This window comes from Triticum aestivum, chromosome 7A (assembly GCF_018294505.1).
Source record: "Triticum aestivum cultivar Chinese Spring chromosome 7A, IWGSC CS RefSeq v2.1, whole genome shotgun sequence".
Classification (NCBI taxonomy): domain Eukaryota; kingdom Viridiplantae; phylum Streptophyta; class Magnoliopsida; order Poales; family Poaceae; genus Triticum; species Triticum aestivum.
The window spans coordinates 140,402,585-140,419,397 of NC_057812.1; the positions used below are offsets into that span (position 1 = coordinate 140,402,585).

At 41.7% G+C, this 16,813-nt stretch overlaps 1 protein-coding gene across 1 annotated transcript; it reads right to left on the reverse strand.

Moving 5' to 3' along the window:
* Positions 1–1,476: 1,476 nt before the first annotated feature.
* On the reverse strand, positions 1,477–14,494 carry LOC123147778 (protein CELLULOSE SYNTHASE INTERACTIVE 1). The gene is made up of 8 exons (XM_044567088.1): positions 14,191–14,494; positions 13,671–13,803; positions 12,319–12,374; positions 7,612–10,660; positions 3,602–6,140; positions 2,829–3,283; positions 1,975–2,091; positions 1,477–1,866 (listed from the first exon to the last, which is right to left on the reverse strand). The coding sequence occupies exons 2-8, from the start codon at positions 13,722–13,724 to the stop codon at positions 1,726–1,728; spliced, it is 6,411 nt and encodes a 2,136-aa protein (XP_044423023.1). The 5' UTR covers positions 13,725–13,803; positions 14,191–14,494; the 3' UTR covers positions 1,477–1,725.
* Between the last annotated feature and the right edge of the window lie 2,319 nt (positions 14,495–16,813).

Sequence of the window (16,813 nt, forward strand, 5' to 3'; positions counted from 1 at the left end):
TGCAGAGCAAGACAACAAAGGCCAATACAAAGGGATTAATCTCTGGTAAAATAGCACTCAAGTGTTTAGTGCCCATAATGCTCCAGTTTCGATGTCATTCTTGATGGAAGGCAAGGTGGCGATGTTGTTGAAGAATAGGAACACTCGCACCAAACCTCCTAGGATGGTGAGGGAGTCCATGGCCTTTATGTGGATGCTGGTAATTCTCGACGCACAAAGTCGCCATGCCATGACTGTTGGTAGATTATTTCATGAGTTGGTGTCGAGGCCTTATAAGCTCACCACTCATTACTCATTGACCATGATCCAAATCCTTGAACTGTAGCAACATTTAAACATGATATGCGCCACCATCTCCAGCTCTCTCTCTCTCTCTTTTGAAAAGCTGACAAAGGTTGCATTTTAGGCAACCATGATCGCTCCAATCTATCAAGTGCCCACAGATCATCTTGTAGGCAAGAGGCATTTGAATTTTCATTTAATTTCTTATATGTGAAGCACGGATAGGCCATGCCGAATATGTGTTTGATTGAGCCACTCATCATTGGAAATGGAAGGGAAAACATAAAAGGCATGTTTGGTTACCCGCATCGTTTTTTACCCTTTTACATACTTGTCCCAGGTGGGCCTGGTTGAGCTAATGCAGGCAAAAAACCATCATCTACACTTAGTTTGATTGCCTGCATATAGGCTGCCTTTAGGGGAAAAAATTATCTGTCGCTTGGTTGCGTGCATTGGCTTGGCAGATGCAAATGCCCGGTGTTTGGTTGCATACAGGCAATGTGATTAAGAGTTAACACCTACACATGACACACCGAGGTGTGTGGTTGCATATAGGCAGTGTGATTAAGAGTTAACACCTACACATGACACACTGAGTTATAATAAAGTTCTTGGTAGTGTGCTCGCAATAGCACCGTCAGTGTAGGCCGAGGTAACCAAGAGGAACGGCGCCAACAGGGACGTCGTCCATCTGACAAGGTTGACAATTATACACAACACTAGCGACGACATGGCGCTGAGGCAGATAAAGATAAGAGGAGAAATGCAGTTTGACGGTAGCTTGTGATCAAGCTTTATACTACTTGAGCTCATAGATCAACAGAAGTCAAGAAGCTCATACTACTGTCACGGTATCCTCCTACCATTGATCGATCTCAGTATATCTATAACCTCACACGTACCTTGCATCATGACATTGCCTGAAGAGATTTGCTATCTGGTCATCCACCATTAGGGAGCACTTGTCGTCCACAGATGCAGAGGATGATGCCAATCCTTCAGCCAGGCATTCAGACACTGGAACCACGGCCATCAACAAACCGAATCCGACCAATTCCGATTCGGTTTCGTTCCGCAAACCAAGCAACTGGATGACCCAAAAAATTGGACACTCTCCCTCTTGTGCCACTTGAATCCCCAACAACCAAACACACCCAGTTCCCTTGCTTCCAAGCATGCATTGCCTTACAAAGATTATACAAACGAAAAAATCCCGTCGAAAAAATAATGAATCGGTCGGTCCGTTACAATCAGTACAAAAAACAACTGATCTCATCTGTTTTTATCTCACAAAAAGGTACAACAACAAAAAACAACTTTCTCTGCCGGCTATTTACACTGATGCACAAACAGGGTAACATTTAGCAGAGGATATGGAACAAGAAAGCCACTCGTAACTTTATATATTTTAACTTACACGGGCGCCTAATTCTGTAGATGCTGTCATTTGTTCGACCATTGGAATTCGATTTCCAGGTTCCTATTCGGACCGCTTTTGCTCTCCGGCAGCAGGGTGTACTCTCCGGCGACTGATCCCAGCATGACGACCCGGTCGATCTGGATCGTCACCTTACCAAACGATTTCTGCAACAACAGGCAGGGAGATTGAGGATGCAAATACAGTGACGCGAGAAACAGCAGCAAAAGGATATGAAGTGGTAAATATGATGCATGTATATCACATTTCAGCACCTTTCCGAATTTGCTGTTGTTTTTGCAAGAGATATGAAGCTTCTGACCCTTGGGAGGGCTGTCAAAAGCCCATGCAAAGGCCTCGTCCCATTCAGGTGACTCACCAGTCGAGACAATCTGCGTACAGTATCATGTGATTCAGGTCAATTAACTTTGTTACACTGTGTGCATGTGCGCACTTGGTTAAGTGCAAAAAGAAGCTCAAAACCAAATATACCTATATACAGCATCATTAAGAAAATAAACTAGCAAATATTCATGCTTCAAGTTAAGCACCAAATGCAGGCATTACAATTAGGAGTTATTGCAATTTCTGCTGTTAATGGTAACACTGGAGACTGATGTACCGTATTTCAATGCTCCGGTGTCTAGCAGTAGCGGTAAAATACAGCCCCTATGTTCTACTCCCTCCGTCCCATAATATAAGAGCGTTTTTGACACTAGTGCAGTGTCAAAAACGCTCTTATATTATGGGACGGAGGGAGTACTATTCACTACAGCATAGTGCTTTTGCATCAGGGTACCGTATGTACAGGACTAGCAAGCCCCTGATAGGACTAGATACCGAAGGTTTACCAAGAAATATCTCTCTTCCAAACATCAGAGGCTAAAATAAATACTTGGAAGCACCACAGCACAAGAACTGATAGGATCCTAATTAACCCTTTGATATGGACTGTCGAACTATGATCTTGCTAATAGATCATAGAAGTGCACATAAAAACAAATAAATAAGAAAAAGGTAAACAATATTAACTGCAGGCATAGCAATTATTTATTGCCAGCATGGAAGTACTAAATTGTGCTATGGACTTATATCCCTAAAATGAGATGCACAAACAATATAGACATACCTTTGTCAGCCTTGCTGGATTATTTCCAAGAGTAAGCTTGCAGAATGCACTAGCATTTCCCACTGATTGCCTCAGATTGTTGCCACGCTTTATAGTAACTGTAAGTGTCCCAGGCAAGCACTGAAGTAGCAACTCTGCCTTCTCTTGAAACCGTGGTGGGCCAGACTGTATCAAGTACTGAAGTAGAGGAATAGCCTCTGACGCAGCAACTGATTGAGCTTTAAATACTTCTGCTGGGCAAGCCGTCCATGCTTGTCTTAGCAGATATAGTGAATCCAGTGCTGCTTCTTGAGTTGCTTCAGAACCAGTTTTAAGGGATGTTACAAGATGCGGAATACATATCGTAGCAGGTTCAGTGACTCTCAGACGAGGGAAATTGCTAAGTAAAGCATTAAGTGCTTTAAGATACTCCTCATTAGCACTCCCAGATGCCCATATATCCTTCTCAATTGAAGCTGCATACAAAGCACCATCATCAGGTACATAAACTCTGCGTAGAAAAATAAAACCACATTCCAGGATGCCAGAAATAAATTGTTCTTACGACTAGAAAATAAGAGTTAAAAACAATGCCTATTTTGTGTAGAGAACCACTAAAATATAATACTATCTTTTTTTCAAACACGTTGCTTCGCTTTGCTATATACTATCATTTTGTTTGACTTGTTAATATTGAAGGTAAACTTTGACTTATATAGCATGAAAGGCACTGAAACACAACAAGTGACTAATGCAAGTGATCCAACACAAACAAGAAGGGGGTACTGCTTTACCTGTTATAACTCTGACTGTTTCACTCGTGGCATACTCTTGGATGGTGTGGTTGTTGAACAGAAGTTTGACAAACATTGCTGCCTGAACAGAAGTATCAGGATTGCTTGAACTGATAAGGTCCAGCAAGACCTGGACGCCACCAGATTCTGCAACTGCTCTTTTATTTGCTCGGCTGTACATGACTAGATTCTGCAAGGCACAAATGGCTACCACTTTCATCTCTTCGGTTGGCTGGTCTTCAAGAAGATTGACCAGAGCACGGCATGCTGCGACGGCATCAGTAGAACGAGCAAGACCTTCATTTTGGAAAAGATCTCCAAGAGCAAGAGCAGCAAGCAATCTTCCCTGTTGAGACTGCGTCTGTGGATCCAGAAGGTACATGGATAAAGGTGCAATAGCATTTTTAGCAGCCTTCGCCTCCCTTATTCTTATGTTGTTCAGCAATGCCTCAATGAGTCTTGCAGCAGCTTCCTCACACTGATGACTCCTCAAGAGATCCAGAAGAGCTTCTACAGCACCACTCTCAGCCATTGCTTCTGCACTTGTTGAATCATCACTCTCCAATACAAGCAGGGCATTCAGTGCACCCACAACGGTACTTTCAGTCCCTGATCTGAGCAACTGCACTAGTACCGCAACAGGAACCTCAAGGAAAAACTCGGTACTGTACTGCAAAATGCTAGACAGGACAGCTGCTGCAGATTCCCATACAACATGAGGCAAAGGAGGATCAGATTGCAGCAGCACCTTGGACAACTCAAACACACCACCCTCCTTTGCAATTGTATTTGGCCAGGCTAATGCAAGATTAGCAAGAGCTTTTATAGCTCTCTGCTGTAAATTTGGCAAACCTGATGAGAGAATTTGAATGAGGGCAGGGATGGATTGCTCTGCTACTGTATCCTTCTGGAGGTGTTCTTCCAGGAGAAGATGAGATAGGAGCTCCGCAGCCAATTGTTGCACAGCTGGTGGAGATGAATTCAGTAAAGTAATGACTGGCTCAATTGTTTGGCGGGGTGTCAAGTTGTAATCAGCTCGGCATTCAGGATGCTCCAAAATATTGACAAGAACCTGCAAAGTGCTATACTGCCCCTCAGGACCAGTATCTGCCTTTGATAGCAGAGAGAAAAGAGGCTGTACTACTTTGGCTGCAGATGGGCCTTTTGCTATGCTAGCATTATTTGTCAAAATCCGAAGCATTTCCGCCAATGCAGTGCAAAGAAAATCTGGAGCATCATGAAGAATATCAAGAATGCTCTCAATTACACCAGCTTTAACCATTTCCAATTTGCAAGCCGGCCTATCTTTTCCAATCTTCACCAAAGCTCTGGCAACTGCCTCATGAAGCATGAAATTTTTGCCAAACAAAAGCCCAACAAGAGGAACGACTGCCCCATGCGCTGCCACTAATTCAGCGAGTTGTTCATCATCTAGGAGCTTATCCAGTGCACGGACTACAGAAAGCTGGGCCGGGTTAGCTTCACTAACCAGTAAACCGACCAAAGGTTCCACACAACGGGCTGCAGCCATTGTAGAGCGGATCCTTGTATTTGCAAACAGAACACCGCACAGTTCAGCGGAATCACCTTTCAACTCAGCTGAACAATCTGAGGACAGAATCCGGCACAGAACATCCACTGCGTTCATCTCAACATCGGCAACTGCAAGTGCTCTTGACGGATTGTCACAAAGCAGTCTAACAAGTGCTGATATGGCTGCATGCTGCTCCCTCTCCATGCCAGTACTCAGAACTTCTACAAGCGGCTGAATAGCCTGTCGAGCTGACTCACTGTTCCTGACATGGTCTGCACAAAACAAACTTTCTAATGCCTTTGCCGCGCTATAGCGTGAATTTCTTCCTCCTAGACGAAGGACTGCCACAAGTTGGTTTACAGTACCAAGTGCTGATTCATGTTGCCTTATTTCCGCACAACTAAAAAGAATGCCCAACAACTCAGTTGTAGCTTCTTCTGTTGCGTCTTGTGGGCTAAGTGATAGGTATTTGGTAAGTGCTTCTAGGATTCCAACTTCAGCCATCAGCAGCATGTTTGGAACACAATCAACAGCCAATTGTGTCAAAAGACCCAATGCCAAGAAAGGAGCACCAGGTCTTTCTGGAATGGGTTTAAGTAGATCAACAAGAAGAGGAATGGATTTTCTGGAAGTTGAACCAACCCTGATATCATCAACTCTGAATAGCCTTTCCAGCGTAGTTTCATCAGGATTAGGCACCAACATGAATTCCTCTGATAACTCTAAGAGATCAGCTATATCAACATTAGCACATCCAAGCAAAGATATAAGTCCGGTGGCTGCTCCAGAATTAGCAACGGCCAGAAGAGTTCCTCTGCTACCGTTACTAACCAGACTTGCCAAAGCTTGTGCAGCAAAGTACCTGTATGCTGGCTCGTCTGACCTTAACAAGTTTGAGAGCACAGGAATTGAATGGGATGCTGAATTAGATCGATTGACCTCTCTTTCTTGAAATAGCAATGCAAGAAGTAAGGCACAGACCCATGCGGTATTATCTTCTTCACCCTGATAAAAGCATAAAGATACATTACGAGCAGTCCCAGAAATTGAAAGGAAAACAAAAACTTAACAAGCTATGAGCAACAAGACAATGCATTATGTGTACATAAAAACTAGCAAATGAATAATTTAAGTTTTATTAGATAATTTGCGGTGGATCTTTCCTCGTCAAAATGAAAAATTTAGGGAACTGAACTAGTCAGCTGCAGCGCAATATAATGCCAAAAAATTAACACAGACAAAAATGAATACCATGAGAACTTCCAAATGCCAATCATGATGTCCAACCAAAAGAATCACAATGTAAAGTTACTTTTGATTATATCTAATTTTGAAGTATGTGAGGCATTAAAGGGTGTAAACTATCTTTCGATGTGAATACCAAAATAAGTCTTCTATCTGATAAGAATTTGGAGACCAGTGCAGGAGTAAGATATACGATGGGTCTCCAGAAGTAGTATCAGACAAGTCTCAAAAGCAAAATACCAAACAGAACTTATCATGTCTAATCGAGCACAGAATTTTATTATCGTTATGTTGTATGGAGAACTCAGTGACATAGCTATGCTATCCAAATAGAACCTGAGAGTTGATTCAGTTGATCGTGTACTTCACAACGCAAGTATGGTCAAAGATACCACAAATCTTTTCTTTTGAGTGTCAATTCAGTTAGTTGCTACAATTCAAGTTTTGAATATTTGGACACAACGAAACGAATGCAAGTTCAAAAAGAAACCCCAAATAAAATAGATGGCAAAGACAACTAGCTTAGAAAATTAGAACTCCTCAACAATGGTTCATACTGTTGCGAACTGAAGTGACTAAATGTGCCAGGGGATATGTGATTGGTTCGGTATGGCTTAAAGCCCATCTCAGAAGAAGAATGGGAGAACTGATTGGTTTTGGAAATATCCATTTAAAGGAAGCGCTTCATTTCTGTTAACTTTTCATTAGCTCTTTTGTTTAGTCATGCCAGGTTATGTAGGCCTTTGGTTCCTCTGGAACCTTTATACAAAATAATGTGCATTACAATGAAGAGTAACAAAAAGGACAAACATGGGATCGTATGCACAGGCAATGATTGTGCCAAGGAAACACTAATCCCTGGAATTGTGAAGATGAATCAACACAAGCTAATGTTTCATGGAAAAGTATGAAACTTTACTCAAGGCACTGAGACTTAGCAGGTGATAATTAAATCAATGTTCCTTATAGCTGTACAATAGATGGAATGGTAGAAAACAGCTAGGTACGAAGTGATCCATCCAATCTAGAATAAGTTATTGCCTACCTAAAACCTAAAGATTATTCAGTCTATAAGCAAATTTAGGAGCAAAATTCAAAAACAAAGAAGCTCTGAATGTAAACTGTGTATGTAATGCAAGATAATGAAGTGTGTAAGAGATAATAACATTCACATACCAACTGGCATATGTACAAAGAATAAGGGAAAATGGAATAACTAGCATCCACATACCACATATAGAAATGCATTTTGAGAAATCTTCTCAGTGAGCATTTGAACTGCTCCAGCTTCTAGAATTTCTGCTCTTGTTTTGTCGTCATGGCGAGCAAAGACAGCAAGTAGCCAGAGTGGAATCATGTTACCCGAGATAACAGCAGTGTGGGGCACCATTTCAGCATCACTGCTATTTTCTTTTGAGTGCCTGGAAATTTTAATGTCTGCTATACTTTCACCATCTCCATTTTCAGAAGGTAAGTTTGCTGTATTGATCATACCAACTAGAGAATGAATTAGCTGAATGTACAAGCTTGAATCACTCAGTATCTCAATCTGCTTTTGACAATGCTCTTTTGCTGCACAAACAAGAAGAGCACATCCACCAACTTTAACTTTCAGAAGGTTAGAACCAATGACCCGCCGTGCTGCTGATGATATGCAACCTGGGATTTCAGAAACCAAACCACCCACAACATCATGTTGGTCCAAACAGAGCCTTGACAAAACTTCTATGGCTTTATCTTGCAAGGCGGGTACTGCATCAGCTACACAAGAAACAAGGGGAAGTATGGTGTGGGGATTTTCTGCAAGAGCTGTCCAGGGAGCCTTGGTATGCCCACTTGACACCTTCGATCTTGATAATAGCACCAGTGCATCAAGAACTTCTGATGTTGCCGAAGCATCACCATCAGCAGCTTCCAAGAGACCAGCTAGAGCAAGGACAGCACCAGAGCGATTAATAGTATCTGAGATAGCTTGGTTAATGGGTCGGCACTGCAACAGGCGAGCTATTGCTGCTGCTCCATGAATTCTTCCATCAAGAGTACCCTCCTTAAGAACACGAGTTATAGGGAACATAATTTCTTCAAAAGATACCAGCGCAGACAATTCATGATCAAGAAAAAGGTTTGCCAAAGCTCGGGTTGCTTGCTCTGCTACTTCAAGAACTGTTGAACTTGCAAGTGAGACTAGTGGAGCAAGTGCATCACGTCCAACTGCAGCAACCTCCTTATTTTGCTTGACCGAAAGAAAAATGGCAGCAAGGCAACATGAGGCCTCCATTAGTATTCTGTCGGACTGCACGTCAATCAGTTTCATGACTGACCAAAGTGTCTTCACTGCAATATGTGTTTCTCGCAAGTCTTTGCGGCAATGGAATAGACCAGCAAGAGCAGATGCTGATGTAGCCTGAGTTTCTTCTTTTGGGGAGCTTAGAATTTTGATCATTGTCTCAACTGCATCATTTGCAGCACTTCCTTCATGCAGAATATCATTAAGTGGTGCAACAGAAAGCAAGCTTTTCAAAGCATCAAGAACATAAATTTTTGATTCAGGCTGTTCACTTGTCAACAGAGCAGATAACTGACTAATAGTTCCAGTATCTGACTTGTGAATGAGATGATTCAGTGTTTTGGATGCTATCTCTTTGCCGTTGTCACTTCCGTTTTTGAGAAGCCATAGCAAAGCAGGAACTGCATCAGCACTTTCAACACATGCTCGTATGTCTTCACTGTGATTGCATAAATTGCCAATGATGGTTGCTGAATCTTCTTTAGCTTTCGGAGAACCAGTTTCTAATATTTGAACAAGAGGAGGTATACCACCAGCAGCAGTGATAGCCCATTTGCACTCATCATTCTCCTTTGACAGAAGAGCGAGCAGAGCAACAGCACATTCCTGCTGCTGTTCTGAGGATAGACCAAGTAAGGAAATCAATAGCTGAACACCCTCACGGCCTTGCAGAGCTTGCCATAAATCACAATCTTTCTTGCAGAGAGCAAAGAGTGATGTCATCAGGTCATCTTGCACCTCAGTGCCTGCCATGGTTATCAAACCAACAAGCAAACGTTTTGCATCAGAATCTGCAAGCGTCTTGCAGAGAACTGGGTTACTATACAAGCTGGCCAAAGCTTCAATTACACGCTCCTGTACAAGGAAGGGCGCCTTAGGCTTGAACTGTTTCATTAATGTCTTCTCAATGACCAGAGGGTCTGATGCACTGATTGATTCTGCATTTATGTCATATATCATCAACGCTGAGGCTAATGCACCAAGAGTGTCAGCAATCTGTGCAGAGGAAGAGCATGATTCAAGACTTTCACCGAGGCTTGAGATTACATAAGATAAACCACCAGAAATATTTGCTAATGCACACATCGCATTTTCTTGCAGTGCTTGGGCAGATTCTCCGTGCATGAACTCTTTTGATGGAGCAATAGTAGCATTTATAAGAGCAGGAATCCCATTAGAACTAGCTACCTCACGCCGAGCTTCTTTACTCTGCGCAGAAAGGGATTTCAGAGCACCAGCAGCTTCTCCTCTAATAGATGTTTCATTACCAGGACCAAGCAACTTTAGGAGCTGTTTTGTTGTTTCTCCTGATAAAACTTTTGAACAAACTGATGAGTCTTCCATCATTAAGGCCCCAAGAAGATTGCACACATTTGCTAGGGTATTTGTCTGTCCAGAACCAATCAGCTTTATAAGTATATCAACTCCACCACATCGCACAGTTGACGACCAAAACCCCTCTGTGCTTTTTGACAAGTTCTTCAGTGCTCCGGTTAGCAGGCCATCCACCAAACTCTCATTCTTGAGGCTAACTTTGAGTTGCTCCCACAGTACTGGGACAACATTTTCTGTTGAGAATATCTTTGAACCAACATGATCCCTTATCCCACCTTGAGAAACAGCATAAATTGTTTTGGCAGCTGCAGTCTGACTTTCAACTGACTTGGACCTGAGAAGAGCAAGCAATGGAGGGATGCAACCACCAAGCAGAACCTTCACCCTTAGCTCCTCTTCCTTGCAAAGAGAACCAAGAACAGTAGCAGACAGCATCTTAATTCCAGATGAGCCAGATCTGAGGAGAGAAACAAGTATTGGAACAGCTTGTGAATGTGATGCAACAGCTCCAAATGCAGTATCACGTGTTTGAACAAGATCCAATAACTGCTTCAATGAGCTTTCTTTTTCTTGAGTGGACGAAGAACTCTGCCGCAACTGCTCAATACAATGAGCAACACTTGAAAGTGTCTCCTCATCCTCCATATTGACTCGGTTCCTGCAATTACATATGATCAGACTTAGTTCTAGTGTCCAATACTTCACAATGATTTTGATGTGGTATAATTTACAAGAGCATAGTAGTTTATCAAAAGTTCACAGCTAAGATGCTACTTCATCTGATCCAAAATGTATTCAAGATGATACTCTGACCATCAATTTCTTTATAAAAATGTCGCCTCACAGAGAAATAATTATATAAGTGTATTTCATGATAAATCTAGTGATATCAATTTGATGTTTTGGATGCTGGTGATTCTTTTCTTATAGATGGTCAAATCCACATGGCATTTTCATTAAACAGGTGTACCAGATGATTTATAAATTTGTGTGATCTTCTGCCAAGATGACTTTGCTTAATGGCTTAACGCAATGGTCAACAAACTTAAGACAGCCTGCAAGCAACGGTGCTTGGCTGTTTCCCACGCTCTCCCATAGCTCTTGCATCTATGTATTTGTCGTTTTAGGTTTAGATTACCCCCTCTTTGTGTTTATCGCTCAGTTGTCTATGCAGTTCTCCTGCATGATTTGGAAAAAAAAAGGTTATGTGATCTCTTGATTCTAACATGTTTACTGGAATGCCCATTGGCTCCTGCACGTTATTTTGCTTTGATCTTGATCTGTTAGTTTGATTAGGAATTTATCCCTTTAAAAAATGTTCAAGTTAGATTTGAGTTTGAGATTGAGTTACTCTTAAGTGACAAGTCAATGCGTTTGCATTTTTACTTATGAGATCAAGGAAGAAGGAATAGTTAGAATTTTGCTCATGAAAAAACTTCTCTCCCATATGTGATCAATTTCTCCATATTCAAGTATCTCATTTCCTTCGAGATGCACTATCCCTGCCCTTTACTCTCTCATGAGGTAAAAAAAGAACTCGGCCAACCGGCACTAGCATCCATGGGATTTTAATTCAAAAGAAACTACAAGGAGCACACTCCGCGGAGGCGAAGCCTTGGACCTGGGTAGACTAGGCATGCACTCCCGTTCTAGGCGACTGAGCAACGCTCAAGTTCCTCTCTTTCTGAAGTAAGGACAGGTTCAAAAAAAATCCAAATTCAATCCCTGCCTTTGAATATAAAATTGCAGGACTTATTTAAATCTATAATAGCACCTTATTACAACTGCAGCATCACAAATCAAATAACCAATGCAATTGTGTATCTAAATTTAGGTGTAGGTGTTGACTTTTCTTGCTTTCGTAATTTCTTACACATCCAAGTAATGTTAAAAACCAGGGCATCAGATAACTTTTATTTAGGGGTCATTTTATTTGGAGCAGAAATTTATTGAGTTGCAGGGTAGTTGTTATAGACTATTAATTTCCACCTCCCTACTAGTTTGGTTGACATATAAGTCACTTCTAAAAACATATCCCTTAAGGGAACAAAATGGACATTTTAGTAGTCATGTCTTTTTCCCATTTGATATTCAGGAATTCTAAGATCACCTTGTGACGATTTTACAGTTGTTATATTGCATGATGTTGTATGAAAGAAAAGTCCAAGAGATGCAACAGAGACATATCAAACAGAAAAACAATAAGAGAAGGTAAGGGTAGTGAAAATGTTGTTGTGGTAAATCACATTTCATCAATCCTATAACTACGAGCATTTTGCACTACAGAGTACAAACCAAGAGAGAATCACAACTTACTTGCCCATTCTCATGACCGAGACAGGAGTTGGTGGCTCTGAATCTTGAACCTTATCCTGTTAATAGCCAAGCAGGAGTGATTAGCATTAAAGACTCCAAGACATAGTTTTTTGAACTTTACATGAGCTGATAGCATTGCATTGCACGAAATGTTGAACACCATAAGTACTAGATTCAAATGAAGGCTTTTGAACATCAAATAATCATTACAATACTTTAAAATGTACAAAATTACAACAGTGGATACAATTTAATGACTCCAAAACATAGGTCGGGTGTTCAAACTGATGATCATGTTGTCAGGTCAATCCCATATTTTCCTCAAAGTGCAAGCAAGACTGAAAACAATCATCATTCTTGCAGTATGATAAATCACTGTTCTCTAGTACGTGAAGTCTCAAGAATATGTATCTAGTTGATGGAAATCACATGGTTACGGACAGTTCAGAAAGAACTATAGAAGCAATTATGAAAAAAATATGTAGTGATAACAACACCATTGAAGTTTCATGACAAGCACTTTATCAGGACTCCCTCTAATCACACAGAAGCATAACAGAATTTTCTATGGCATGACTCCATTCACTTTTGCAAGTTCCAGAATAACATCTCCAGATTATAGTTGGTCAAATTACTTACATGGCGTGACTTAATACACAAAAAGCTAAGATGGAACAAGATAAAAGTTAGGGAAATCCACAGAGATGAAGAAACAAAAAGGCGTGTATTGTCCATCAAACATAGGTCCACACAAAAATGAACTTGAGATTCAGTACATCAAGACCAGGCAAAAGATGCGGCAACAAAACTCCAGCCATTCAATCAGTGCATCTTTTACACGCTTTTGCTTCATCCAAAATAGCTACATGCCTACGGCACAAGAAAGCTTTCCAATGCCTATAAATGCCAAAAGTTCACACAATATAAGCATATGGACTTATTGAGCCCATTTTTCACCATCACCCGAGTGAACATGCATGGCCCAGACCAGAAGAAATGAAGAATGCTACTGCCACTAATGCCAAATGAAGGTAACAGCTTCCTAGCTCCCTGATCTCAAGATAGACATCGCGCAAACTATTGTCTGTCGACAGTAAAAGTCGACAGACCTAGTTGAAAGGAACCCCCAAAGCATAAAATTCGACGGATACGATGCCCAAGGATGGACCTGTATCAAGAAGGCTGACAAGTGACAACCGATCTCACTCTCAAAGAGTATCCTTATCCCACTACTTCACTATTTAATCACGGAAGCGAAGATTGCAGTTGAAGAAAGACTCTGAAAGCGACAGGCTGCCTGCCAGTGTCTAGTACTCAGAACCACGACGTCCAGCAGCAAGAGGGGCACCTACCAGATCTGCGCCGCCGTTGGTTCCATTGAACCTCCACGCTAATGCCGCCGCCATGTTAGGTGTCTTCCGTGGCCTCCTCGAGCCGAGCAGATCAGGCTACCCGCTTCTTCCTCACTGCCTCCGAGCTCTCAACCTGAAACCGACAGTAAAAGAGAAGAAAACAAAAAACGGCTGCGTCAGATCCACCCAGTGAAGAGAAATCCCATTCGGCACTGAACTATGCCGGATTTCGCCTCTGGCGTAGCTGACCACCGGCGCGCGGCCCCAGATCTAGCCGCGGACGGACGCGGCAGCTACCGCCGACAGGCGGATCACCGACACTCCCAATTTCCCACACCAGCTCCCACGAATCGCCTCATTGGACGCTAATTAGCCCGCGAATCCCTCGAGCGACCAGCTAGATCACGCGCCCTCGCGCGCAATCCCGGAGCTCGACTGGAGCAGCACGCCACTGGTACCCGCCACAGCCGGAATCACCGCGGAAGAAAAACCAAAGGAGAGTCGGAAGATTGTCGCAAACCTCTCATGGAAGCGGCGCGAGATTTTCGCGAGGAATCTCCGGGGGTTGGCCGGCCTTCCTGCTGCTACGCCGGCAGTGCAGATCCAGTGGGGAGGGGGGCGCCGCCCATGCACAGGCAGACGAAAGAGAGAGAGGCGTCGTCTGTTACGCTCTCGTCTCTTTTCCCTCTCGTGGCGCGGAATTTTATTATTAACGCTAATTATCGGGGGCCTAAAAGGGAGCCGCAATTTATATAGCCAGTGAGTGAGCGCCCCTCTTCTCTTCTTCCCGGCGCAGCGCAGCGACCTACCGCCGACAGTGGCTGGCAGTGGGGAGCGAGCAACTCGGTTTGGAGCTCTGTAGTCTGTACTGGCGCTCTTGCACCAACACCCTTGGCCTGTTTCCTATTTACAGGAAAAAGGACCAAGTTTTATTTTTTGTTTGCACATTCAGGAATTCTCGGATAAATACTCCCTTCATCCCAAAATTCTTGTCTTAGATTTGTCTAAATATGGATGTATCAAGCCATATTTTAGTATTAGATGTATCCATATCTAGATAAATCTCAGATAAGAATTTTGGGACGGCGTTGCAGAAATTTCAGAGGTAATTGTTGTACAAAAATAATTATAAAATTTTGGCCCTATGAAAAGAAATACTTTGCTCAGGGTGAGCTTAACAGCTCAAGCTAGATTTTATAGGTAACTATACTTCCATCAAAAGAGGTAGCAAAGGGTACTGCATAAGATGTCTAGATTCCAAAGGGTGTATATGCAATGTTTTGATTATTCTAATTTAAGCTGTGTCGATTGGACTAAACAAAACGGATTGTAAGCTGGTAGAGGTACGGCGTTTGTTGATTAGTGCCAGTCTGCATGGGCTGGAGGGGTTTTGTCTTGCGGAGCCAAGAAAATCAACAGGTAGGGTAGGGTAGGGTAGGGTAGGAGGGGAGAGGTATCCGCCAACTTGTGCATAGCTGTAAAACTAGTGGAGGGTGTTTTCGTACCATCCCCTTTCTTCAGCAGAGCATCTGCACGAGCTGATTAGTTTGCGTCAGTCACCACGCCTATTTTCTTCCCTTCATTTGTGGCGCGCCGTTTTCCATTTGTATGGAACTTCATTATTTTCCACGAATTGGGCGTTAGATATGGTTTTACGTGAGTATGGAACATGCCGTCGGGTAGTCAGCTCTGTTATATAGTACGGCTGTTGTTACATTGTGTTTGGCATTGCGGTGGGTCTGATTTTGGTATAGTCTAAAATCCCATTTGGCCACAGAAAAATAGAAAAAGTCTCTAATTGTGTGCTGAGTGTACTGTTCTTGGTTTGGTGTATGGGGCGTTATTTAAGCTACGTTCTGGTTTGCGGTACAAAACACTAAATTGTGCAGACACTCCCACGGCAGCAGCTTGCCGTGACAAGTTCATACAAACAACTCAGTTGAGCTTGATGTTGAAGCTGTGGAACTGTGATGTATGTACTGATCTTTTTGATAGTCTGATCTGAAATGTTACCCTTAAAATAGATGGATCCAAACCGGATATTCAATTTGGTGCCCAAGCTCATCCGCACCCGATGAACAGTAAATTCAAAAAATACTAAAAGATTCAAATAATTTTGAAATATTTTAGGTGGAAGATATTCCAACCCGTAATGTTCATGCCAAATTTCAGCTTGTTCGGACATCTGAGGAGCTCATGGAAAGAAGACAAAATCGTTCAAAACAGTAGATGAACAGTAAACTTTCTTATAGCCCCAAAAATTGTCTTTTCTGTTGAGAGCTACTGAAATGTCCAAACTTCACGAAATTTGGCACGGACTTCACGCACACGAGCATCTAGCATCACGAAAAAATAGAATTTTTTGAATTTATTTACTATTTCAAATGAATTTATTGTTCACCTCGGGTGCAGATGCACCCGAGAGCCAAAACGCCGCGTCCGATCGAAATATACAAACGAGAAAAAATAACCAAAACATGGTTGGTCCAGTGCACTTAAATTATCATAAGTTATCATGTATGAATAGTTGATTCTGTAAATTAGTATCATCTTTGATGGATTCATATGAATTTACAATAGAAGTGTAATTCATTTGAATTTACAATAAAAGTGTAATGAATTATCAGTTACCTAGCATAACGCTATTGGAAAATAAAAGGTTAAGTTATGCATCATTCATTATCTTGCACAGACAATGCATATTTTTGTGAATAGACCCGCTGAAATAGCGATCAGGCATATGACTTAAGAAAAATAATCCCCACATGAAAAAAGATATTCATAAATGATAGAGTTAAAGAATAACTCCTACAAAATCATCATTGTTGATGATTATTAATTTTATCGAACTAACACTTAACAATGTGATGTCTGGGCAATAAATCATTCTTTATTAAGAATATAATCAATAAATGATGACCTGGATGGTATTTTAAAAATTCCACCAAATTGCGGGAGGGAGTCGAACGACTTTTTTTGATCTAATTCAACTTGTCTATATATGGAACATTTCTCTATTAAATGTTACTCGCCACGGTACTTTGTGATAATATAGTTTTCCAATTAGTTTTTTATGGTCTTTTATTTTGAAAAAACAATAATTATTTTATTCATGTTGTAGTTCCCTGTAAAAATAAATAAAT

Bases quoted from the DNA above. Each gene is read 5' to 3' on its own strand.
- LOC123147778 (XM_044567088.1), bottom strand. From the start codon at position 13,724: ATGGCGGCGGCATTAGCGTGGAGGTTCAATGGAACCAACGGCGGCGCA. The intron at 10,661-12,318 runs GTAAGTTGTGAT...ATGTAATTGCAG, and splicing joins TCGGTCATGAGAATGGGCAA to GAACCGAGTCAATATGGAGG. The intron at 3,284-3,601 runs GTAAAGCAGTAC...CTTTGTATGCAG, and splicing joins AACAGTCAGAGTTATAACAG to CTTCAATTGAGAAGGATATA.